Raw genomic sequence first — 27,642 nt, 5'->3', positions numbered from 1 at the left:
GAAAGGATGTACACACATACCGTTTTGTAAACAAAAACATCTGTTGAGAATGCAGTCAAATCAAAATTTATGTAATCGCAACATGTTAATTACATGAACTATGTTATTCGTTATCTATGATGAAACGTTCGTTATTGTATCATTACAGTACTAAATTTAGTACGAACAAACATGTAGTTTGTTACATTTCAAGGCAATTTCATCAATAATACAGTAGAATGAAAAATTAATCCTTTAAATACAGTATTACTTTACATTGAGGACCACACAGTTGATGTCACTCCAACTCAATTACAATACAATGTTTGAAAGAACCAAACAACTTTGAAACTAAATGAAAATAATACACATTAATGTGAGGTGCACTGTTAAATTTTGTACACCATTCTCTACCGTGTCTTTTAAAGGTATTTTTCAAAGTGTCCACCAGTCGCGTGTCGACAACTTTCACACTCCTGATCCAGTTATCTGTCACGGTATAAGCGAGCAGCTGCAGCGGCATTGTGACTAGTTTCGCCATAAATTAATAACATGTCCAGGTACTCACGATTAGAAAACTGTGACATCTCGTTGTGTTTCAACTGCTTCGAACTGCACGTAGTCTGCAACTAATGACGAAGTGAATGTAAGCGTATCGTCCGCTCCGTACAACTAGCTCGACCATATGATTTGCGTAATTAAGAAACAGTGTTGCCAGCGTGTCACAGCTCTGTTCTCATGCAATGTGTACACGAATATTCACGCGATTTATTCGAAATCTGTGTTATTTTTCATGCAATGCCATGCATAGCTTACTCTGTCATCCTACATGGGATAAAAATCCAATTTTGAGCAGTTTCATCCTACCATTATACATCGCTACACCGCTTTCGTTGACTACAAGAAGGCATTTGACTCCCTCGAACATGCCAGCGTATTCCAAGCATTGGTCAGTCAAGGAGTAGAAACAAAATACGTCAGATTGCTGAAAACAATTTACAGCCAAAGCACAGCCAAGGTAAAAACAGAGAAAGTGGGACAAACGTTCACTCTCGGCAGAGGAGTAAAACAAGGTGACCTTATCTCCCCGAAGCTCTTCACATATGTATTAGAAGAAATATTCAGGAAGTGGAGCAGCAAATGCGGGATAACCGTGAACGGCAGGAAACTGACAAACCTACGCTTCGCCGACGATGTTGTATTATTTGCAACTTCACACAAGCAACTTCAACAAATGCTTCGGGAATTAAACGAGATAAGCAAGTCAACAGGCCTGGAAATGAACTTCAGTAAGACACAACTTATGACCAACAAAGCACCAATACCAATCAAACTCGAAGGAACTGAACTGAACTATGTGGATGAAATATATATATATATATATATATATATATATATATAGGACAATTAGTTTCACTCACCAGCAGGATGGAAAAAGAAATCAAAAGAAGAATGACGCAAGCGTGGAAAGCCTTCTGGGCATTAAAATTCATGCTACAAAACAAGTCACTAAATAGGAACCTCAGACTCCAAGCACTCACCACCTGTATCTTTCCAGTCCTTTTGTACGGCTGCCAAACGTGGGCCCTCATAGCTAGACAGAAAAACGCCCTAGCAGTATGCCAAAGGGGAATGGAGAGGAAAATACTCGGCATATCTTTGAAGGACAGGATTAACAACAAGAGGCTGCAAGAAATCACATCCTCCAAGAACATAGTTCATGAAGTGGCAATGATAAAATGGAGATGGGGAAGACATGTGGTAAGGCTGCAGGGGAATAGATGGGCGCAAATAACTACTTGGGACCCCTACCAAGGAAAGAGAAGACCGGGAAGGCCGAGAGTCAGATGGGCTGACTCCTTCAGGCAGCAGATCGGAACACACTGGAGCAGAGTAGCACAATGTAGGAGAGGGTGGAAGGAGCTAGGACGACAGCTAATTGAGTAGAGATAACGCATCCCAAGGACAAAGTGATACATATCCTAATATGTTAATTTAGTGCGAATTAAACGTAGACCAGTGAGTAGGAACTGAAATCACCTGAATGACAAAGCTTAAATATTCTAATGTGATAACTAACGTGCAGAACAGACTACCAGCAATGAGTACAATCCTAAATGACAAAAGTGTTGAATATCTTAGTTATAATTAAGTGACAAAGTGTTAATATTTAGTCATAATTGTCGATGTGTAGTACACAACTCCGCCCACGTGGACTAGCTCGACACGAGAGCAAAACGGAGCCAGAGCTTTCCCTCTTGCAGGAGGCCTTAGCCCTTCTAAGGGACACTAATAGGCTATTTCATTTCATTTCATTCCATGAAAAACTTAATCATAATTTCAAGTTACAAAAGACCATTTTTTTTTTCGAAAACCGCCCTTCTGGGAACAAAATATCATTAAATTTTCTTGTTTGTCATAATTCGAGATATCACATCCCCGAAGGATTGTAAAAGGTTACTTTCCACTCTGTATATTGCTTATTATGAATACGTAGTTCTATTATTTATATTAGATATTTTATTATAGGATTTTAAGTTGGATAAATTCATAAACTTCATCAAAGATCTGCTCACGCCAACGCGAAACGCGGGAGCATCAGGGAAAGCGAAACCGGCGCGAATTATTGTGAGTACAGCGGGTTACGAATCCACTCACACGGCAGCGACACAATCCCGCCTAGGTGGCGGGACTGCAGCGTTACTACTCGCAGTTCGCTGCAAGCAGCGTTTTCCCGCGTCCCGCATTCATTTTGGCAATGGCGACTGAACAGTTAATAGAGTGTGTTAGAAGATATCCCATGCTGTACGACATGAGCAATGAAGATTACAGGAATGTAAGGAAGAAAGATCAGTTGTGGCATGGCATAGGAAAAGAACTGCTTATACCTGGTATGTATCACTGCTTTATAACACTGTTTATTTTTTTACTTGTGTATACAGAAGGTGAATCTCAAGGCTGCGTTTGTATTTTGGTGGGTTCAACAGTATGTGACATAACAGTAGGATTTATCGTCGTTGTTCCTGCAATAACGGCTATGTGCAAAATATAAAGTTTTTGAGTAGGAAGAGAAAACACATTTATTCATCCTATGGCAGCCGTACATAGGAGACTGTGAATTCTTACATTTTCGAAACAAAGAAATATGATTACATATAGGAGATTTTATTATTTGCTGTATCACTATTTAAGTTATTTAATAGAGCAAACATTTGAAAATCGTTAAATATGTCACATAGGAGTTATTGCAGGAACAACGACGATATATAACATCGTGTATTGTGACATTATATAACTTTAGCAGATTAGAGCCTAGGCCTAATCTATGTATAAGTTTTATAGGATTATACGTTATAGCGTAGCTTATATATTTACTGAAAAATTTAAATATATATGTACTCAAAGATTATGTTAATACAACATGTTATGCACACTTTCAGAGTGCTATAGGCCAGGACTAATTAATTTTAAGCAATAGTGTATGAACGAAGTTTTTTTATTGCAAAAGAAGGCTATTATCAACTCACCTTCAAGAATCATTATAAACATATATTTAAGATAAATAATTACGGTCTCTTCACTGCTCCTTTTAATCTTTGATATATGCTGAAGTTAATTTGGTAGTATCCAAGGAAGAGTCGCTGTTTTCCCGATCAATAAGTTGGATGACGTAACAGGCCTATATGACGTGCACATTACATTACGTATATCCACACATTAAAAGTACGATAAACTGTTTTAATAAAATTGTGTTAATTTAACTTGCCTGAATAATATTAATAGAGTACTAATGATAGCAGTGTAGTGAATCGATTTAATACACGTATAATAACACAATTGATAGTGGTTAAGTGTGACGCCATCATTCGGACATTTATCATATTAGTTTTTTGCACAATATAAGTTAATTAATTCGTGATTTATTTGTCATATTAACTGTAATAAGAATAATAGAAAACTAATGAATTTAGTTCTATTATAAGATAATATTAAAGTCGTATGTTTAATACGTTTGGAATTATTTGATGTTAAAGGTTTATTCATCAACGAATTCGTAGCGTAATGGCTAAGTAAGTTCACTAAACGAAATGTTCTAGGGTCGAAGTCCGGCGTATTTAAAGGCAAGTCAGTTACTCCAATTTAATATAAAGTAGTTAGTAGAATAAAGTAAGTAGAGAAAGAAGAGAAAAGTAGAGGAAAATATGTGAGGATGGGAGAGCAGTGAAATGGTGTAGGGAGGGAGAAAGAAAAACTGTGGTAGCGGGGGTGTCGGGGGCGGTAGTTCTCAATTACATTCATATTTAGAAGTATTGTCACCGTGCATGACGTCATATACCGCGTTACCGATCTCCTATTGGTTTGGAAAAACAGCGACTGATTCTTATAATTTACCGATAATTTGTTTAATATCAAGTTTAGCGCTAATACACATAATTATAATAGATCCAGAAGGCAAAACTATAATTTAAAACACATATCATTTAAGTAAGCCTAGGAGAAATCATTGTTACGTGACTTCAGAAATTTTAAAGCCCAATGATGTGTAACTATTGAATAAACCATTAGTGAATTATGCTAATATTAAATTAAGAAATACTTTTCTTCAACTATACAAATATATTGGTGCCATGAGTGCTAACTCATAAAAGAAACTTGTGGATAGAACATAGCGCCCTTAGCTCCAGGAAGTACTTAAGACACTCAACCCTTACTGCCTAATATAAATATCAGTGAACAAAAGACAACCGTTCCCTCACACCTACAGCCCTATTTTAAAAATCAATGAGAAAGTGAGGTTGAGTGGGACGTTATGTTTTATGTCAAACTATACGCTGTTATTATTAAGTATTCATTAGAGAATACGTGCTAAAAACTCCACAAATTTTTCACGATCAGTGAAAGCCACAGTGGACGCACGTCGTGCAGCATTGTCGAAAGCTCCGAGGTCGTAATATTCAGTATTTCCTCGTAGAAAATTGTGTAGAATACACGTTGTCCTACAGATAAGCTCAGCTGTCTCCACATTAACTTCCATAGGCCTGTAATATGTTCTCCATTTCTGCGCTAATATGCCAAAGGCATTTTCTACAACTCTTCTCGCTCTACAGAGTCGATTATTGTAGTTTTCTTTACACTTGTCATCTTTTGCTCGCCTATATAGAAAAGGTCTCATTAAATTACTTTTCAGAGCAAAAGCTTCGTCGTCGATTATGACACGTGGAGCAGGCACATTATGTCCAGGAAGATTTTTGTCGTTCGGAATATTGAAAATACCAGCTTCTAGCCGTTGTCCCATCACTTATTGTTCAAAAATACCACAATCACTGTTTTTTCCATACCCTCCAATATCCACACATAAGAACTTATAATCAGGCCCGACAATTGATAAAAGCACAGTAGAGAATTTTTTCAGGTAACAGAAATAATTTTATCCACTTTTTCTCGGACATTTTATAGTAACGTGCTTTCCATCGATACTATCGATTACTATAATTATAATTCGGAAATTGCCACATTTTATAATATCCTTGAGCTGATTCTATCCATGTTTCGGTAGATGGTTCTGGCATGAATAGGCCTATTACTTGCATTCAGTCACAGGTAACTTGGCAAACATTTCGCACATTAGCACAAACTGTTGTAAATCCGACTCGGAAACTATGACCAATTGTAGAATATGAGTCTCCAGTAGCAAGAAATCTATAAAAAAATAAGATTATATACATAAATATACAGTAGGCCTATATAATAATAATAATAATAATAATAATAATAATAATAATAATAATAATAATAAATAATTTATTTATTTATTTAATCTGGCAGAGCTAAGGCCAGTAGACCTTCTCTTCCGCCCAGCCAGATTCTAATTCTAATTGAATACAATTGTTTACATAGTTATTACATTAATACCTAGACCATAAAACAACATGAAATTAAAAAATGAAAGTTGGATAAATAATGTTAGTATGACAATAATAAACATTGGTAAGAAATAGTGATAATAATAATAATAATAATAATAATAATAATAATAATAATAATAATAATAATAACAATGAGATAATTTAAATATTTATTCTGTGAGATATATATATATATAATAACCATTAAACATTGAGAAACCTGAAAGAGCTATTATTGGTAACAAAAATTGTTGTTAGAAAAATATTTCGTTAGTCTATACTTAAATTGGTTTGATGTTTGACAGTCCCTGACATTACTCGGTAGGGAATTCCAAAGCCGAGGAACAGCCACAGTGAAAGAAGATGAATGTGAGAATGTTCGGTGGGAGGGAATGGATAATATTAAGGAGTGTTGTGATCGTGTATCTAGATTATGATGGATGGATAAATTTTGAAAACGAGACGCAAGATAGACAGGAGTGGAGAAATGCAATATGTGAAAGAGAAGGGAAAGACAGTGGATTAGGCAAGCATATATACATATTTTAAATTTTTTCTTTTCTTTCAGGAGATCAATTAAAGAAAAGGTGGAAGAATCTTAGGGATACCTACTCTAAATTTTTGAAAACTCTAAAAGCAACAACAGGTCAAAGTGCAAAGAAAAACTACAGCAACTGGCAGTGGGCGAAACAAATGGAATTCTTTAAACCTTTTCTTGCTTTCGCAAGAACAGACACAAATCTCGAACCTATGCATGTAGACCTACATCTGGATGAAGCAGAAAATGATTTGAACTGCAGTGAGGTGAGTGCAGAGCCTATTTCAGGTATTAAAGATGAGGACAGGGGGAACGCAAATTTTGCACTTGAAAGCAGTGAGTCGCCCATAACTGAACAGACGGCTACTCCTCAGGCACAAAAGTCTAAAAAACGGAAATTTTCTGAAGAAACTTCTGTCGACAAAGTTGTTCAGTATCTTGAAAATAATCGTCGACACACTGATATGGATGCTACAGAACTTCTGTTTATGAGTTACGCAAAGACTCTTAAAACATTTTCATCAAGAAGACAGGCGATTACAAAAATAAAAATTGCTCACATTTTCATGGAGCAGGAAATTGAACAAGCAGAAGAAGAAGCATTACTCGAGAGTCATTCAACAGTTTCAGCACAAGCATCTACAGCAATCAGGTTCCAGAGTCCAGCAAATACATCGTCTGGTTCACAAAGCCCATTAATTATATAGGCCTACGCCACAGAAGACAGTGTCGCATATCCATCTTCAGAGCATCTCTATTTTCTACATTTAGGCACTGTTATAGTGAGAAATAAACAATGGTGATAAATAAACAGTAGTGTGAAATTCACAATAGTTATAAATAATCAATAATGATAAATAGTGATAACTAAACAATAATGATAAGTTAGCAATAGTGATAAATAAACAATAGTGATAAATAAATAATAATGTTGAGTAATGATAAATAAACAATAGTGATAAGTAGCGATCAATAAATAACAGTGATAAGTAGCGATAAATAAACATAGTGATAAATAAACATTAGTGATAAGCAATGATAAATGAACAATATTGGTGAATAAGCAATAGTGACAGTGATATGTAAACAATAGTGAGAATTAATAAATATCAATTTCATTCATACCTTAAAGCAATAGTAAGACGTTGATCCGGAGATATGGCTTCTCGGTAATTTGTATCCATTTTACGTATGTCGTCTTCGATCACACGTAAAACTTCATCAAGCTTATCCGTTGTCATTCTAAAATAAATGTAAAATCTTCCTTCGTCTTTTCTTAGCTGCCCCATTAGTGTGTGATTATGTGACGCTGAAGATTTAAATGTCATAAACACATTTCCTTTTCTTTTTTTTCTGAAATTAAAATATTATTAATTATTTTTAAGTGTCCCACCATTAGAGAATCTTCGTTCAATGATAGAGTAAGAATCATATTAAAATTAATACAATTTTATCGCCGTAAGGAATACAAGAGTCCTCGACATAATTATGTTTACAGCACTGCTTATGTCTTTCCTAGTGACCTATTGAGAAAGATGAAGGGTCGCAGTAATCTCTCGCTCGTGGACGGCGTTCGTCACTCAATTTATAGGCACCGCGGTGCCTCGTGACCAGTACCATCTAACAGGCTTACAACACAGCGGGTGGCCAGCTTCCCTTCACTGGTTCGCATAGTTTGACTTGCTCTCCTTCTCTCCTCTCCTTTCCTTTATTATACATACATACATACATACATACATACATACATACATACATACATACATACATACATACATACATACATACATACATACATACATACATACATACATACATACATACATACATACATACATACATACATACATACATACATACATGCATGCATACAATACAAGAACTGGACACACCCTGCAGAACTCATCGACATAAAAGAAACAGAACAAAACACAGAATATATTATGTATGAAATATATACAGATGGCAGTAAATGTGAACGTGGAGTTGGAGCAGGAGTAGCCATTTTTCACAGTAATGAACTAATCCAACAACTAAGATTCAGATTAGATAATAAATGTTCAAACAACCAAGCTGAACAACTTACTATCATGAAAGCGTTAGACAATATAAAACGACTAAGCACAATAGGTGAAAGACCATTAGACGAAAGACGAATAGCGATCTACACTGACAGTAAAATTACTCTGGACTCTCTAAGGAATGGAAGCAACCACAACAACCTAATTGAAGGCAACCGAACGAATCTACGGCTGATGGAGAACGACAGATGGCTAGTGAACTTCAGATGGGTCAAGGTTCATGTGGTGAACTACGGTAAAGAACTGGCAGATCGTCTAGCGAAGCAGGCAGCGAGTGGCGTCGATCTACAGATCTGTTACGACAAGGTCCCGATGAGTGAAGTAAGGAACCAGCTGGCGGTCATATCTAAAGGAAAATGGGAAAGTGAATAGTCAACTACTTCCAAAGCTACTCTAACCAAGACGTTCTTCCCTAGTGTCCAAGATAGATTGAAATTGAAGATAGAAATAACTCCAAACTTGACGACACTGTTGACCGGACACGGAAGACTCAACGCATATTTTCATCGCTTTAAAATCAAGAATAGTGCGACATGTGTCTGTGGGGATGGGGATCAGACAGTGGATCATCTCATTTATGACTGCACGAAATTAGGAAAGGAAAGAGGAACACTAATCCAGTCTATACATAAATGTGGTGGGAAGTGGCCTGTGGACAAGACAAAATTAGTGAAAAGTTATGTAAAATATTTTACAAAGTTTGCAAATAGTATAGACTTTGAACAACTACAATAGGCTGGCTAGTATATAAGGATATGTTATTTGGGAAGATAAAGAGTTTAAAAGTCAGAATTAAGTGATAAGGGCCGAAAATAGGTTACTTATATTCTATAATAAGCTAGAATATTACAGGATATAATTTATTTGAAAATATGCTCATCAAAAGATAGTAAATATGTAAATACTGTAAATATTTAAATGCTAGAATGTGTAAATAGATTCTTGTACTTCATAGGTTAGGAATAGGAAAATAAGTTAGACTAAGAGGTAACAATATTATCTTGACAATTACACATCGTAGATGAACTACACTATTCCACACTTAACCTAAAATAGCAACATAATAATGTATAATGTAAATCGATAATGTACTTGAAATCAAACCTAGGCATGTAGTATTACTTCTCATTTGTAATGGAACAAGCTGCTCAAAAAAGGTACATACATACACATAAGTACATACATACACATAAATACATACATACATACATACATACATACATACATACATACATACATACATACATACATACATACATACAGTACAGCTCATTTCTTGTCACTGTTTTTCTATTATCTATACAGGATGTTTAAAAAATACGGGGCATAATTTCAGGTATGTATTTCCCACATGTAGACAATCAAAATAGTTCATTACAACATGTGTCCGGAAATGCTTCATTTCCGAGTTATGGCCTTCACAACATTGAAATTCACTGGAACGTTTTTCTTTCCGCAGGTCGTTGTCATTACAGAAGATGTTCAAAATGTCCACCTCCTGCTTGAATACAGACCTCACATCGATGTCTCATTGATCTGCGAACACGATCCCAAACTCCAGGAGTATTACGTATGTCCTCAGAACATGCCACAATTCGATTCCGAAGGGATTCCAAATCAGGCACCGGAGACGAATAAACCAATGATTTTAAATGGCCCCACAAATAGAAATCGAGAGGGTTCAGATCAGGTGAGCGTGGAGGCCAAGCAATTGGGCCACCTCTACCTATCTATCGATCAGGAAACCTTCGATCCAAGTACCGGCGAGCCGTACGACTGAAGTATTCAGGAGAGCCATCATGTAAGAAGTGAATATGTTGACGATTGATCAGTGGAGTGTCTTCTAAAACATGAGGTATAGTGTTTTCCAGGAAGTTTGTGTACGCCTGCCCCTTAAGTCTGTTTACAAGTACATGGGGTCCAACTAATCGATCACCAATGATACCGGCCCACATGTTGAGGGAGAACCGCACCTGGTGATGAGATGGAACAGTTGCACATGGGTTTTCATACGCCCATACATGCTGATTGTGGAAATTTGTTATGCCATCTCGTGTGAACTGTGCTTCATCTGTAAATAATACTAAGGCAGGAAAGTTCGGATTTACACCACACTGCTGCAAGAACCACTGACAGAACCTAACTCGTGCAGGGTAATCTGCTGGTGACAGGGCCTGTACACGTTGCAAATGATAAGGATACATTTGATACTCTTTCAACAGTCTCCAGACAGTCGTATGAGGAACTTTGACTTGCAACGCTACCCTTCGTGTGCTGATAGAAGGAGTCATGTTCACAGCCTCCAGAATCTCCTCCTGTACTTCTGGAGTTGTAGATCTTGGTCGTCCCCTTCCCAAACCAGGAGAGTTAAATTTTCCATACTCGCACAGACGGTAATGGAGACGTACAAATGTCTTCCGATCTGGACATTGTCGCTGTGGGAATCTCTCCTGGTACAAACGACGAGCCAGCGCAGCATTGCCGTCCGCCTTACCGTACATGAAGTGTATCTCTGCCAGCTCTTGATTTGAATACATGTCGCACAGTCTAACGCCTACACAACACTGAATTAACCTTCGCCTCGGAATGAACTGTCAGAGTACCCTCTTAATGTCTCCTTTGACGGCAACGACCTGCGGAAAGAAAAACGTTCCGGTGAATTTCAATGTTGTGAAGGCCATAACTCGGAAATAAGGCATTTCCGGACATATGTTGTAATGAACTATTTTGATTGTCTACATGTGGGAAATACATACCTGAAATTATGCCCCGTATTTTTAAACAGCCTGTGTGTGTGTGTGTATATATATATATATATATATATATATATATATATATATATATACACACACGAAACAAATGTTTACTAAGTATCTTGGCATTCAAACAAGCTTATGTGTTATTTCTCTTTTCGATATTATATTTAATTTCATTAATTCATTCACAGTTTTCTGCCGAGGGCAGATTCTTCACTGGTAATCCAGCAATCTCTAATCTTCCCTCTCTTCCGTCTTCTTCTTAGTCTCTGCATATGATCCATATATCTTAATGTTGTCTATCAACTGATACAGTATCTTCTTCTGGCTCGAACTTTTTTCCCGTTCATTATTTCTTTCAGTGTACCCTTCAGTAGGCAGTTTAGCCTCAGTTCTTAGTCTGTCTGTCCATTTCACACGCTCCATTCTTTTGCATATCCATATTTCAAATTCTTCTAGTTGTTTGTCATAAATTCTTTGTAATGTACATGTTTCTGCCCCCATATAGTTCCATACCCCATACAGAGCACTTCACTAGTCTCTTCCTCTGTTTTTTTCAATAGATTTGCAGAAATGCTCGTTTTTCTATTAAAAGCTTCCTTTGCTATTGCTATCCTTCTTTTCACTTTCTGGCAGCAGCTCATGTTACTATTTACAGTAAACCCCAAGTATTTGAAACTGTCCACTTGTTCTACTGCCTCATTTTGAATTCACAGGTTTAATTTCTTTATTTTTCTTCCGATAATCATGGCCTTCGTCTTGTTTGCATTTATCTTCATCCCATGCTGCTCACAGCTGTTATTTAACTCCAGTTGCATATTCCTTAGTATCATCTCCCCTTCTACTAACACCGTGTCATCAGCAAATCTTATACACTTTATTCTTCTTCCTCCTATCACTCTTGCCATGTTCTGAAAAACAGATCTTATATAAATCCTCCAAGTAATGTTGAACAGGGTATGAGATAAAGGTCATGTTAAATACCAATTATTTATTAATTAACATATTTTCTGTTATTATGCAAGAGAATATTAACAGGATGAATCTAGATTTGATTCCGGAAAGAACAGTAGAAGGCTTGTGGTGTATTGTTGTAAGGATCCCGATTGACAAAAGCAGTTGTTTCTAAACTTCTGTAAATTTAATTACATCCAAATAAAATATCTATATAATACTATAAAACTGGGACATATTTATTTAGGATACAAGTGCTAAAGATGGAGTTTGTTACTGTGAATAGAGATTTTTAGAAACGAGACCGCAGGCCGAGTGTAGCAAACTTACGAACAAAGTAACGTCAATTTTGACATGTATCGTACACTATTTTTAGACAACTGTTCGACCGTCCTTGCTCGAATAGGACAATTTGCCGACTTTTACACTGTTGTATTCCTTTCACTTTAATGGTCAATCTATCGCATTACATGTAAGCGGTAGTATAACTTAGTTGTAGAAAATTCGACTTCAGATTGAGAAGTTCTTGGTTCAAGCCCGGGTAGCTCCAATTTTTATAGTTTCGTATAGTTATCAATAAAATAGATGTTTAAGCAAATTATTTGTGAAAGTTCCTTAACCAAAAATAGTAATTGATTAAAGTACGCGTGGACCGAAGGTTATCCTATTGCAGTGTTATGAAGTGATGGTCGTTCGTACTTTGTTATATGGATGCGAAACTTGGACACTAGTAAAAAATAATTGTAAAGAAATCCAAGAAATTGAAATTAAATATTTGCGGTCATTAGCAGGATATAGGTTAATGACCACAAAAAGAATTGCAGATAGTTTATCAGGAGAGAATTTTCTCAACAAATGAAAAAAGTATTAGAATACTGAAATAAATTGAAGTAACATTTAAATAAACAGCCCGTCAATAACATCGTCAGAAAAAAGTTATAATATGTAGCGAAAGGATGAAGGAGTCTGGAACGCCAAAAATGAAAATGATTGCAAAAATCCTTTGAAAAAAGAAAAGGGACAAGTGTATAATTGATTATGAATGTAAAATATCGATAATATGAATATGAATAAGTGACATAAATTCATAAATATAGGTACGTGGAGATAGTTAATAAACAACGATTAATTCATTACATTACACATTGAATACTGTTATTATTTAGCAGGCTATTAGTGAACTGTGCAAGGTAAATAAATAAGCGAACAGAAATTTATACTGGCAATATTTCTCTCGATAACAAACCATATATAACAAGGCCGAAGAAAACCGAGTAGTGCAGCGTATCGGCACACTAAATAAATCTGCCGCGCTACCTACTTGTTTCTCACGCTTAGCTGAATTTCTGGAGCAGGAGCAGCAAGTCATATTGAGCCCGTTCGGTCCATTAAACAACTCTTCATCACTGAACCGATCCACAATTTATAATTATAGTAAAATCAGTGAGTGTGCCACAGTTTACAATCCATTGTTTAGCGCCTTTAACCAAATATACCATAGGTCAGCCATGTTAAAATGTTACATGATCCATTTTCGCAATTTAATCATACAGTAGAAACAAATTCATTTCTTTCCTTTGTCAGTGATTTGTTTACTAAATTAAGAATATCGAACAGAAAACCGTTATTGTTCAAGTGTCTCACCGTCTAGGACAGCCACTTTCAACCAGTATGCCGCGGGAAAATGAAGATAGTAAAGGTTTTCTTAGAAAAAAAATGAAAAAATAAGAGTGAAAAAAGTCGTAAAAAAGTTTATTCTTGTGCACAAGCCAGCATTCAGTAAACACAGTGTAGATTTGATATTGGCAGAGGCGAGAATGACTGACGCGCAATTACTTATTTATTTATTTATTTATTTATTTATTTATTTATTTATTTATTTATTTATTTATTTATTTATTTATTTATTTATTTATTTATTTATTTATTTATTTATTTATTTATTTATTTATTTATTTATTTATTTATTTATTTACTTATTTATTCATTTATTCATTTATTCATTCAATTGTTCACTTGTTTACTTACTTATTTATTTATTTATTTATTTATTTATTTATTCTGACGAAGTTAAGACCATCAGGCCTTCTCTTCCACTTAGCCAGAAACAAAAGAAGCTAATACGATTTTACTAACATTTAACTAATAAAAAATTTATACAGTCATACAAGCACAAGTTGAGTAAAATAATGCAAACATACTAAATAATAATAATAACAATAGTAATATGCGTTACAAGAGCGGTATGTTGAAGTTTTCATGTTCGAGGAAAAGTTTGAAAAAGCGAAACGTAGTTGTGCTTTTTTAATTTCCGAGAATTGAAAGAAAACATACTGCTTGTGTATCGTACATTATTTTGTGCGAAGATCGTTTATTACATACCTGAAAGAGGAATTTCTAATTAGTTGCAATGAAATCTCCATCTTGGTTTCTGTTCAATGACGGCAATTTTGGAAAACAAAAATATCTATCTTCAACATTGTTGCTTTAAAATGTTTTCTGTGTTTACTATACTCCAGCAGGCCGTGATATACGTCTGTCTTTTTTCCCCCAGTCTAGAAATGCGAACTTAAAACAAACGGCTTCCTTAATGTTACATGCATCACGAAATGCAGTAACTTTAGTGGAGTTGTAGAGTTTACTTAATTTTTGCAAATATTTAAAAACAATAATTAACAGTGCAATTTAGGTGAAATTGCAGTGGTAAGTTTCCAATTTATAATTATTACTATATTGAACGTCTCTAAAAATAATATGTTAAAAGCCTAAAGCAGTAAAATGAATATGTCACTTAAGCGGTAAGAAGAGGGAAATTGTTATGTGTGTTCGGTTGGGAATACTGAATGTGGAATTTTAGACTTACCGCGGGTTGGTTTTGTGCAGAAACCAAGCAAATACGCACGATCTCGCACAAAATAATATAAGGCTAGAAGTTACATTCAATGAATATGCAAGCGGTAAGTAAACTGATATTACAAATTACAAGAATAACAAATTCAAAGTAAATTATAACTATACACACACATACACACAAAGGAGAATTAAACATGAATACTGGTCACGTGTTTAAACAATTTACTTCTAAATTGCAATATCGTTCGAAAGTACCTGAGGTTTGCCACATCAGTAAAGTTAGAATATCGTACCGACCTTGAATTGAACTGAATTTGAATTTAGAGCGGGGGCACTACGACCCATCATTGCGACCTTACCAGATTTATTACACTAATCCTCCAATCTAGGGGCATTTCCAATCTTCATCAGCTGACTACACTAAGGTTCGCCGCGTACTCAGGATCCTAACAAGGAATCCCACTCGTCCCTAGGCCAGCCCCCTCCATACATCGCCAGTCGGCATTAGGGAAATGCTATGGAATGACGGAATGGAGAATGTTAAAGGAATGATGTAGATGCCTAATATGGGGAAACGGGAGAATCCCAAGGAAAACCTCCTGCGACTTTTTTTCGCCACAAGTGTCACAATGAACGAACCTTAAAACATATTGTTTGAATTTGTTTTTGTGAAGGAAAAAAAATCCACCCCCTCCTCTGCTAAGTAGAAACCACAAGTTTCTATTATAAGAGTTGTTTGGTGTGATGCTCGAACCCAGGTATACCTGCAATTACCCAGGTACACCTGTAATTAAGCTTACCTGTATTAGTATTGATCACCTGGCCTTAAGCGTGGGCCTCTGGCCTTGCAGTTCGTTTAAGGATTATCCTTGATGTTAACCCACCTTGAACCTGACACTTAAAATTTGTAACATTAGAAAGTAAGAGAAGATTGCAGTATTGTATAGTTAACTTGTATTCTTTTTATTTGCAATTTATTTAGTTTATTGGCATTACGTAACTTTTGTACTTTGATATTACAAAGGAAGAAGCGCACCTATATCCTGTTTGTCATAAGAAATTACTGTATTTTTGCTTTTTTATGTAAAGTCACTATACCACAACTTATCCTGTTTACAGGATATCTTGTCATGACCTTATAAGGGATCAATGATATTTCAATGGTGAACAACCAATTGTAAAGCTATCTTCTTTCTGAAGTTCCAACCCCAAGCTAGAATCTTAACCAATCAGACGTTGTTATTTCGGGCGTATCCCTTTTTATAATTACTATAAAACCCCATGAATCTGGCTCATCACTCTCAATCGGCGGTACTTGGAAGAGACTACATTACGCTACTCCAGAGCCAGGAGGAGGGTGCAGACTATAGCTCAGGAGGTTCTCCAACGCCACGAATATTCTAAGTCCGAATATTCCCTTCACCACTTAGACGAATTCAGAGCTTGGCTACAAGAACGGGAGATGGCAATTCTACAACTTATATGTAAGTGGAAATTGTCCGTACTTGCTTAGCCAGATTCAGACTTTCTTTAAGGAAGGAACTTACGAAAGAAGTTAGCAACTTTTTCACTATACTAATGTAGAATTCTTTCAAATTATGTTTTATTATATTATATTCAACATTATGTTTATTTTATTGTGTTTACTTATTATTGCAAGCGTGAAGCTGCAATTTGTGTGTTGAATAACCAACTCCTTTAAAATCTGTTCTTTTCCCGCTCCTTGGGATCCTCAGCAGTGATTATAGGATTGATAATTCGTTCACCTGGACTACCTTATCATCCCCTACTTATCCGATTCCCGGGGGCACGACATTTGGTGGCAGCGGTGTCAGATTTTAACAGGGGGTGGTTTATGTGTTTATTTTATTTATGTTTTATTTGTGTTCTTGAATTTTTATTAGTTGTTGTTTTGAATTTATTATCTAATGTGGTTGCATTGATTTAATTTTGTATGGCTTGTTTTCAATGTTGTTCGGGTGTATCCGAAGGTGATACAGAATTTACCGTCCTTTTTGTACATGTAATTGGGGTATCGCATCCTTTAGCTTTGGAAGGATCAAGCAATTACGCCCAAAGTTTAGTTGAGACATTTTTTAGAAAACACACTAATATTAATACGAATTTAATTCAAGAGCATCGTATGAAATTTGTTGCTTTGAAGGCAGGATCTCGCCTTGATATTGCCTTTGCAGGTAGACCGTTTAAAACTTTTAAGACACCAGCGTTAAAAACATACCGTTACGAACATTCGCAAGGGTTAGAGGTAATTTTCGAAGTAGACATACGACTAGTTATACGCTACGTACCACCAGAATTCGACTACCCTATTTTGGAAATCGAACGTACGGACTATCTTCCCCAGTATTGCCAGAGTGGTGAGTTTAGCGACGAATTGATAGCAGGATCGAGGGTGTCAATGCGCACATAAGCTGGTTGGGAGGAATTGAGTCAGCATAATAGCTCAAACCCCACCAACAAGCGTAGGTACACAGACCACGTAACTGTTGAACAGATGACCAGTAGACAGCAGCGTTGAATCCATACTTGACGAGTGGGAAGGTATCCATTAAATAACTAGTGTAATCAAATACCAACAAGATGCCGCAAGGAAACGATCCACCTGCATTAATTTCCAAAGACTTAAGCGTAACCAAATTAGTAGAGCCATGGAAAGGGGACTCGTATAGTATACCAGTTACCAGTTTCTTTGACCAAATTGAAAGAATTACCACCATGGGACGACTTACAGATAAAGATGCAGTTCAGATTGCCATATTGAAATTGCGAGGCACAGCGAGAACATATTATGACACCACACCTGAATTACAAGCAGTAGATATTTCTTTTAAAGACTTCAAGGAAAATTTTATTGCTAGATTTAAAGATAAGAGATCGATGCAATATCACTACTTAAAATTACAAAATGCCATGCAAGAAAAGCACGAATCACCAGAAGAATTTTGCGACAGAGTGCGAAGACTAAGCTTAAAGACAATAGTGCATGATCAGGATGCCAATACTAGAGAGATTTTGAAGCAGGAAGCAGATAGGCGATTAGTTGCCGCATTCATACATGGTTTACGTGGAACTGTTGGCCGAGAAGTTAGATTTCAGGCACCCACTACAATTGATAATGCGCTACGAATAGCGAATCAAGTGTATCAAACGGAAAAGGATGAAGGTGCATCCGTTTTGAAGGAGCAAAAGGATAAGAAATTGTTTATGGTTCAAGCCCAAGCAGGAAACAGACAACAAAATTCGGGTAATTATCAAGCATGGAGCAACAACCGCAGATATGAGCCGAATTTCAACAGGGGATTCGCTCGCGGTCGAGATGTACGACCCGGGGGAAATTATACTAGGGGACAGTATAACGGGTCAAGGGGGCGAGGGTTAGCTCCGGGACGTGGAAATTCAAATAGTAACCGATCGAGCATCCAATGTTACAACTGTGGGATTATGGGTCACTATCAACGGGACTGTAGGAAGGGATCAGAGGGGCATCCGCGACAGTACCCAAACGGGATAGGTCCTACGAAGAAAACCCCGTCGTAGGAGCCGAATTACAGTCACACTCAGTTCTGGTAGCGCCGTCTGCTTTAAACGAGGTAGTTAGCGAGCCTCGGGTAGACTTAGAAATAGAGGGGAAAATTTGGGAATTCGTTGTGGATACCGGCGCCACAGTATCATTAATTAAACCCACAGTAAGCTCAGCGCTAATTACAGAATCTGATGTAGTGATCAGGGGTGCAAACGGGCAAAAGGTAAAAACATTTGGAACCCAGACGGTCAAATTCCTTATGGGAAGTGAGCAATTTGAATTTAAATTTGTGATAAGCGACATACGAATCAGCGCCGCAGGCATCATAGGGATGGATTTTTTGCGCTATGTTGGTGCGCGTATAGACGTCCAGTCGAACTCCTTGGTAATAGGCAGGCAAACTGTGACATTGATCAACACTGATCTACAATCGTGCAATGTCGCATCAGTGTCTGGAAAATCGGGTTCTGTGTCTGCAATGGCCTCGCAGTCATCGAATCACGATCAGCTTGACTGGAGCGGACCTATCTTGCTAGCCGAGTCCGTTGTCTTACCACCACATACAGTAAAAATAGTCCGAGGTAAGGTTATGGGACGCCATAATCTTAGTTGTAACCCAAAGACCTCTCAAGTGCTATTGGTAGAACCAACCAGTGATCAGGATGGGCTACCTGGAATTCATGTAGCACGCAGCATTAGTCAACTTGGTAATTTTAGGACAATTGTCAATGATGCTCGGGGACATAGTTCCCTTGTGGATGATCACGGATCGGGATACGTTCGAAAAGTCTCCATGAATGGCCAGAAAAATTGTGATCGTAATAAAAGTAATAATTGTGTTCCTCATTGTAATGCAAGTGGCCAAGAAAATTTCCCTACCAACATAAAAGGTCTTTCCCAAAGCAAAAACCCCTCACCGGATAAATTAGTCGGTTCGGACGAACAATCCCTTATGATACTGTCTGTGAATGGTGCGGCAGAGTCGGCGTTTGCAACTGGAAAGTTGGACGACCGACCGGTGCTGAATAAGGAGACTATAATTCCCGTGAATAGTCAAGGTCAAGTTAGGCAGATAAATAATTGTGAACACCAGTGGTGTGAAAGTTCAACATTTGATGATAATGGTGAGGTTTTATTTTGCTCACGATCGTCAGAACAGGGGGTGAATGTAGGGTTGAATAGAGAATTAAAATTAGAGGAAAAATTAGTTATGGAAAACGCACCACATGAAGCTGTTAATGTATTAAAGTGTGAGAAAATTTTAGGTTACGTACCTATTCAAATTGTTAATTTTTCGCCCGAACCTGTGAGTTTAGTCAAACACCGTGTTATAGGAGAAGCTAGTGTAGCAAACCTAGGTGTTGATCAAGAATCAGAAATCGCTAATGAGATGAATAACAGTAATAGGACCGTGAATATGATTGACCGGGAAACAAAGCGAACATGGAACACAAATCGACGTAGGGCTAAAGACAATTATGTACCAGAATTATGGGAATTTGAGAAATTTTTAGATGAAAAATTAGGGCACTTACAGGGCAAAGATAGGAGACTTATGATAGCCGTCTTACGAAAGTATAAGCATTTGTTTTACGTCGAAGGAAGTCCAGAAATAGGCTGTGCTAGTGAAGTGAAGCATTCCATAAATACCGGAGATGCTTTACCAGTGAAGAAGAATCCTTATAGAATTCCCCACGCGTTAAAATCGGTGGTGGAAGAACAAATTAATGACATGTTAGATAAGAAAATTATTGAACCCAGTACTTCACCATGGGCAAGTCCTATTGTACTTGTACCCAAGAAATCTCAAGATGGAACTGTAAAGCACAGATTGTGTATTGATTATCGGGGATTAAATGCCGTTACAAAGTCAGATGCTTATCCCCTCCCTAACATTGTAGAGACGTTAGATTCTCTAGGGAAATGTAAAGTATTTTCTGTATTGGATCTGGCTTCTGGTTACTTGCAAATACCAATTGATGAAAAAGACAAAGAGAAAACTGCTTTTACGTGTCACATGGGACACTATCAGTATAATAGAATGCCTTTCGGCTTGCAGAATGCTCCCAGCACGTTTATGAGATGTATTGATTTCCTATTAATGGGCCTGAAAGGGACCATTTGTTTGGCTTATCTTGATGATATCTTGATAATGAGTGAAGATATCGCCACTCATGTGAAGAATTTAGAAAAGGTGTTTGTAAAATTGCAAGAAATTAATTTCAAAATTCAGCCATCTAAGTGTACTTTTGCGACGGATCAGGTTGAGTACCTAGGTCATATTGTATCGCGAGAAGGTGTGAAGCCCGATCCACAGAAAATCAAAGCCATTCGGGACTATCCGCAACCAAGATCAGTTAGAGATATTCGTTCTTTTGTAGGCTTAGCATCCTATTATCGACGACACATCCCTAATTTTGCCGCTATTGCTAAACCTTTAACAATGTTAACTAGGAAAGATGTTGAATTTAAATGGGGGACTAGTCAGGAAGAAGCCTTCCGAGAACTAAAGGCAAAATTAAGTACAGAACCATTGTTGAGTTATCCTGATTTTTCATTACCGTTCATTGTAACTACAGACGCATCACAGGAAGCCGTAGGCGCTGTCCTATCACAGAAAATAAATGGAGAAGAGAAACCAGTTGCTTATTGCAGCAGACAGTTGAATGCCGCTGAAAGAAATTATAGCTGCACTGAAAGGGAACTTCTTGCAGTCATTTTTGCTACGAAGCAATTCAGATGTTATCTGTACGGGAGAAAATTTACTCTCCACACAGATCACGCAGCCCTCAGATGGTTACTTAACTTAAAAGATCCGAGTTCGAGGCTCACTAGATGGAGTCTACGACTAGCGGAGTTTGATTATGAAGTGATTCACAAACCAGGCAAAAAGTTACCTCATGCAGACGCCTTAAGCCGACATGTTGGTATTGTGACCTCAGACTCAGAATTTAATTTAACCGAAGAATTGATTTTGTCAGAACAGTTAGCCGATGATCAGCTGATTAGGTTAATTGAATTTGATGACTTCCATAAAGATAATAATGGGTTATTGTGTAGGCATTCCCCTGCACACGGGATACAAGTTGTCATTCCGCGTTCGCTAATAGCAACAGTGATAAAGCATTATCACGATAATACTTTTATGGCTCATCAAGGTACCAAGAGGACTATTGCAGCCATAAAACTTAAGTATTGGTGGCCGACCATGAGTAGTGACATTCAAGAGTATATAGGCTCATGTGATAAGTGTGCTAAACGGAAAATTGGAAAATCTCAAAGAGCACCATTAGGAGATGCGGTAGCAGCCGACGATTTCATGGATACTGTATCGCTGGACATTGTCGGACCTTTACCTACTACAGAATCTGGGAATAAATACTTATTAACTTTTGTTGATCATTTCACCAGATTTTGTGAGGCTATCCCTATTCCGGACCAAAGTGCAGAGACAATCGCAAAAGAATTTGTGACCAAAATTATAGCACAATGGGGGACACCCAATCGCTTGTTGACTGATCAGGGAACCCAATTCACTTCAAAATTATTTTCTGAAACGTGTAGATTATTGATGATTAAGAAAATTCAGACTACCTCGTACCATCCACAAAGTAATGGAGTATGCGAGAGGATGCATAAATTACTAGTTGATATGTTATCACATTATGTTCATAAAGATGGGAAGAATTGGGATAAATTTGTACCCTATGCTATTATGGCGTATAGAGCCACACCACATACAGTAACTACGTTTAGCCCATATTATTTAGTTTTTGGCCGACATATGAAGTTACCCATTGAAGATCGCTTCATTCAAGTAAAACGAAATTTGGGAAGAAAACAAAATTCTTATGATTCCTATGAGGCACATGTGAAACTATTAGCAGATAGAATTCGAGTTGCATCTCAAGTAGTGCGACAACAATCCAAAAGGGGTCATGAACAGTCCAAAGCTCACTATGACAAGCGAGCAAGGGAGCGCGAATTTAATGCAGGAGACATAGTATATCTCTATGACCCCGTAGCTTCCAGAAGTAAAGCTAAGAAATTCGCATATCATTGGACTGGACCATTTGAGATAATTGAGAAATTATCTAACCTGGTTTACACCGTCAAAATTAGTGAAGAGAAATGTATAAACGTTCACATAAATAGACTTAAGGAATGCAATAGCAGACATATGTCAAGTAATGATGCTACGGTAATAATAAGCCCGCCTAGCATAACGAGTGAAGAAAGAAATGAGGAAACCCCAGAACAAAATATGGAGCCCGCTAATGATGAATTATCAGGGACAGCCAAGAAGAAGCAAAAGGCAGTAAATAAACGTTGTGACGATAGTGATAAAGATTGGGAGCCGGGGACCTCTGTTAGACGTCAAAATAAGGATAAAGAAACTATTACTAGCCCATATAAATTACGCGATCGAGGAAATCAGCCCAGAAAGTATACTTTTGATTCAGATGAAGAAATTGATGATGTACAAGATGATAATGGTGAAACCAATGTAGCAAATAGTGAATTAAATAATGAACCGAGTCACGATCAGGTAGATATTACCGAGGAAGTTAATATAGTGCCGTTTAATAATGCAGCATTGCAATATCCCTTACGTAATAGGTTACGACGCATATGTGAGGATGTAACGGAGTAGAGCACATTTTGGAGTTGTGTATGACGTAACATTCCATGCATGATGTAGTTGGGACTATCGTGCTGGCCGGTAGAGTTCGCCTGAATAATACTCAGCCGCAGCATCGAGCCAAATTATTTTTGAAATTTAATTTTAAATTTTATATGCCCATTTATACGATTGATATTAACCTATTGAAATTTGTTACTTTTGCTCTAACTCCATGTAATAAGAATGTTATAGGAAACGCGCTTAGGCCCCTATAACCGTAAAGAGTTCTGAATACTCGGTTAGGATTTAAATAAATATAGTATATCTATATTTTAGGTATAAGTAAGTACAGTAGCTTGTATTTTTGTTTTTACAGTGCTTGCCGTTTGTTTTACAAGGACACTTACGAAGGACTCAAGACAACCAGACGCAGACTTGGCCTTAGACAAGGGGGCAGTGTTTTTGAAAGATCGAGACGTCCTTCTGACAGGCGACAAGTGGACCATAGTCGTAAACATTAACTTAGAGGTATACCGTAATCTAATTGTACGAATACGGGAAATATTAGAAGAAGCTAGACAAGAGATTCCTAGAATAATGTTCGGACGATTGACTGTGCTATGGACCGAACTAGACAGAGTTGGGGACATAGTAGATAACCTAGCAGATGAACTACTAGGGCCCAATTGTATAAAACTCCCTGACTAAAGATCAACTTTGATCGAAGATCGAAAAGTGAACCGAGTTCAGACACTTCTTCTATTGTATAAAACTTTTCTGCGATCAAATTACCTTGGTTCAAATGCAGTCTAAGTTCACGTGAAAAGGATTTGGCAACATCGCATAAACAGGTGAAATACGTGATGCGAGGACAGGTTTGTTCAATGTTGCCAATCTAGCGACTTTAACTCTTTTTCAACAACAATTTCTTTTAACTTTTATATTGCTTAAATAGGGATTTAGTGACCTTTTTAGCACCCCATAGTGACAAAATTTAATCTTTCTTTGTTGATAATGAGAAATCTAGCGACTTTACAACTACTTTTTGGCGACTTTCCGTATTACACTCTGTTGGAGACACTGGTTTTTTGTGCAATGTAAATAATGGCGGACAATAAGAAGAAGGTTGACTGTTCTCCAAGTTGTTATCATGTTATGGTGTTTGATACTGCTAAACATAATAAAGCTTTATAATTTTCGTTTAGTAATACAGTTAATTGAAAATTTATGAATGTACCTACCATATCCATTAATAATTAATGCTTGTTATAAACATAATATAATTATAGGTTATGTTATTTGATACGGCTGAACACGATAGAGCCTTATAAAATATAAGATTGTTTGTGTATTAAGGCAAGAAATTGAAAGAAATATATATAAATGTACCTATCATATCTATTAATATTAATAATAATGGATATTTTATTTGCACAATCTGTCACTCGTATATTTCAAACAGAAAATAAATAACTGAACTTGGATCATCTAACTTAATCGGAGAAATTTCTTCAGTCAAAGTTGACTTTAGTTTGAGACAAATTAATCTCAGAGTATACTTTATACAACACAAAATTCCAAGTTCAGCTGAAACAAGGATCAATTTAACCTCTGATCTAAGATTAAATGGTTTATACAATCGGGCCTAGATATAACAAAACTTTTACCAGAACCAGATACAAGTTTTCAATTACAGGTATCCTCAGTACAAGATCAAAATCGGACACGACGAGGACTTATAGATGTGGTAGGCTATACATTAAAGTATCTATTCGGAACTATGGATTCTCGGGACTTACATAATATTAACCATGTAATAGATCAGTTGCAGGGATTTCAACAAAAGATATTACACGTAGAAGAACACCAATTAACTTGGATTAAAACGTTAGACCAAGAAACCCATTTGAATGCTCAAAACACTATCAAATTAGCAGAAGTATTAAGAGACTCTATTTCAAACTTTTCAATAGGATTAAGTAGAGTACAGACAGATGTACGCGACGTCCAACAATTAATTAAGAAACAGACTACTTATAGTGCTATGATTCGAGAAGTAGAAATGGCAGTATTTGAAATAAAAACTTGCCTTGCACAGACATTAACCGCGTTGGATATGACATCTTTAGGCAAATTATCCACGTCATTAATCCGACCCCATAACTTATCAGATATTTTACAACAAGTTTCATTAAAATTGACCTCAGGGACATCTATGATAACTACGACTACCGTTGAGGATATGTATATTTACTACGATTTAGCCACAGTACATGCAGCAGCCACATCAGATAGTATTAGACTATTCATTGATATTCCATTAAAAGCAGCAGATCGTCATTTTGAATTATATCGATTACATCCCTTGCCTTTCTTCCATAAAACTCTCCAAAAACATATGGTTATTGACATACAAGAAACATATCTGGCTGTATCAGAGGACCGACAATTTTTCACAACCTTTTCTGATGTTATGCTAAGTAAGTGTGTAAAGAGTTATTTCACCATCTGCCCTTCCGATTATACATTGTATAGGCAAAACCAGCCCAGCTGTGCTATAGCCTTGTTTCTTGGTAAGGCAGAAGCCATAAGAGAACATTGTAGCAGGTTGATTTTGAATCACCCATTTCCAGCTGTGTGGATACGTTCACCAGATCACCGGTTCTGGGTCTATAGTCTGTATCAACCCACAGAGGTAACACTACGTTGTTATACCCCTGGCTTTGAGTATACAGCTTCCGAAAACAAAGTCATGAACTTAAAGTTGGAGAACACCGGTATAATTAGTAACAGCTCTACCTGCTACATCCATTCTGAATCATTTAAATTATTTCCACATTCTTCAGGAAGAAGCGAATTTAACCTACGCACTAATTTGCATATAGTATTGCCGGACATCAAAGACTTGCTAAATAGTGACGAAGAAAATGTATTAATTAATAAATTACCACAAGCTATGTCAGATGAGGCAATAATGACATTGAATACAGTGATAGCAAAAAGTGAAGCTGTTCAATCGAGACAAAATTTCGACGTATCAGGTCTTACTTCAGAATTAAAAAGTAAGCCTAATAGCTCCGAAAAAGCAACAGTAAATGTGTTTTTAATTACTGTAGTGGCTTTAATGACATTGACATTATTGGTTGTAGTATTTAAACGGAAGTTATTGAGTTGCTTCCAGCACGCACGCCAGCGTTACTCAGTTCTCACAGATCCAAGGCCGACACCACGTGCTCGACGTCAGGCGCAACGGAACGAGGTAGCAATGAACCTCGACGAGCTAAACGAAGAGGAAGTAACAACATCGGATCCGGACCCGAAGGAGCAACAGGCCGCTTCGAACCGGGGATCCGCCCAATTGTTTGTACGCCACTAACGTCCGTCAACCAGTACAAGATAAAGAAGTCAGATATGTAAAGCAAGTTGCCTGAAGACATTTTGTATAAGTATAATTAGTTTATTTCACAGAGGAAGTGGTGATATGACGACTACTAAAGACATTTTAATAATTAACAGTCTGACCACATCCTGTTGAAACTTGGGAACCTAATGATAATTCCCAGGCTTTTGATGTTTACTAAGATTATCATTTGAGTTTTGTATGTTTTATTGTAACCATTTTCTTAAAATGTTTGTTTGAGTATACCCAAACATTTTGAAAGGTGAGAGTAATGTGATGCTCGAACCCAGGTATACCTGCAATTACCCAGGTACACCTGTAATTAAGCTTACCTGTATTAGTATTGATCACCTGGCCTTAAGCGTGGGCCTCTGGCCTTGCAGTTCGTTTAAGGATTATCCTTGATGTTAACCCACCTTGAACCTGACACTTAAAATTTGTAACATTAGAAAGTAAGAGAAGATTGCAGTATTGTATAGTTAACTTGTATTCTTTTTATTTGCAATTTATTTAGTTTATTGGCATTACGTAACTTTTGTACTTTGATATTACAAAGGAAGAAGCGCACCTATATCCTGTTTGTCATAAGAAATTACTGTATTTTTGCTTTTTTATGTAAAGTCACTATACCACAACTTATCCTGTTTACAGGATATCTTGTCATGACCTTATAAGGGATCAATGATATTTCAATGGTGAACAACCAATTGTAAAGCTATCTTCTTTCTGAAGTTCCAACCCCAAGCTAGAATCTTAACCAATCAGACGTTGTTATTTCGGGCGTATCCCTTTTTATAATTACTATAAAACCCCATGAATCTGGCTCATCACTCTCAATCGGCGGTACTTGGAAGAGACTACATTACGCTACTCCAGAGCCAGGAGGAGGATGCAGACTATAGCTCAGGAGGTTCTCCAACGCCACGAATATTCTAAGTCCGAATATTCCCTTCACCACTTAGACGAATTCAGAGCTTGGCTACAAGAACGGGAGATGGCAATTCTACAAC

At 36.9% G+C, this 27,642-nt stretch overlaps 1 protein-coding gene across 1 annotated transcript; it reads left to right on the top strand.

The window, feature by feature from the left end:
• The first annotated feature begins 2,756 nt into the window (after positions 1-2,756).
• LOC138705687 (transcription factor Adf-1-like) lies at positions 2,757-7,409 on the top strand. The gene is made up of 2 exons (XM_069834267.1): positions 2,757-2,870; positions 6,454-7,409. Exons 1-2 carry the CDS (start codon positions 2,780-2,782, stop codon positions 7,128-7,130), a joined length of 768 nt encoding a protein of 255 aa, XP_069690368.1. The 5' UTR covers positions 2,757-2,779; the 3' UTR covers positions 7,131-7,409.
• The last annotated feature ends 20,233 nt before the right edge of the window (positions 7,410-27,642 follow it).

The sequence above is a fragment of the Periplaneta americana genome, chromosome 9 (assembly GCF_040183065.1).
Source record: "Periplaneta americana isolate PAMFEO1 chromosome 9, P.americana_PAMFEO1_priV1, whole genome shotgun sequence".
Taxonomy (NCBI): domain Eukaryota; kingdom Metazoa; phylum Arthropoda; class Insecta; order Blattodea; family Blattidae; genus Periplaneta; species Periplaneta americana.
The sequence above is the reverse complement of the archived record's forward strand: the minus strand, read 5'-3'. Positions and strand labels throughout refer to the sequence as shown.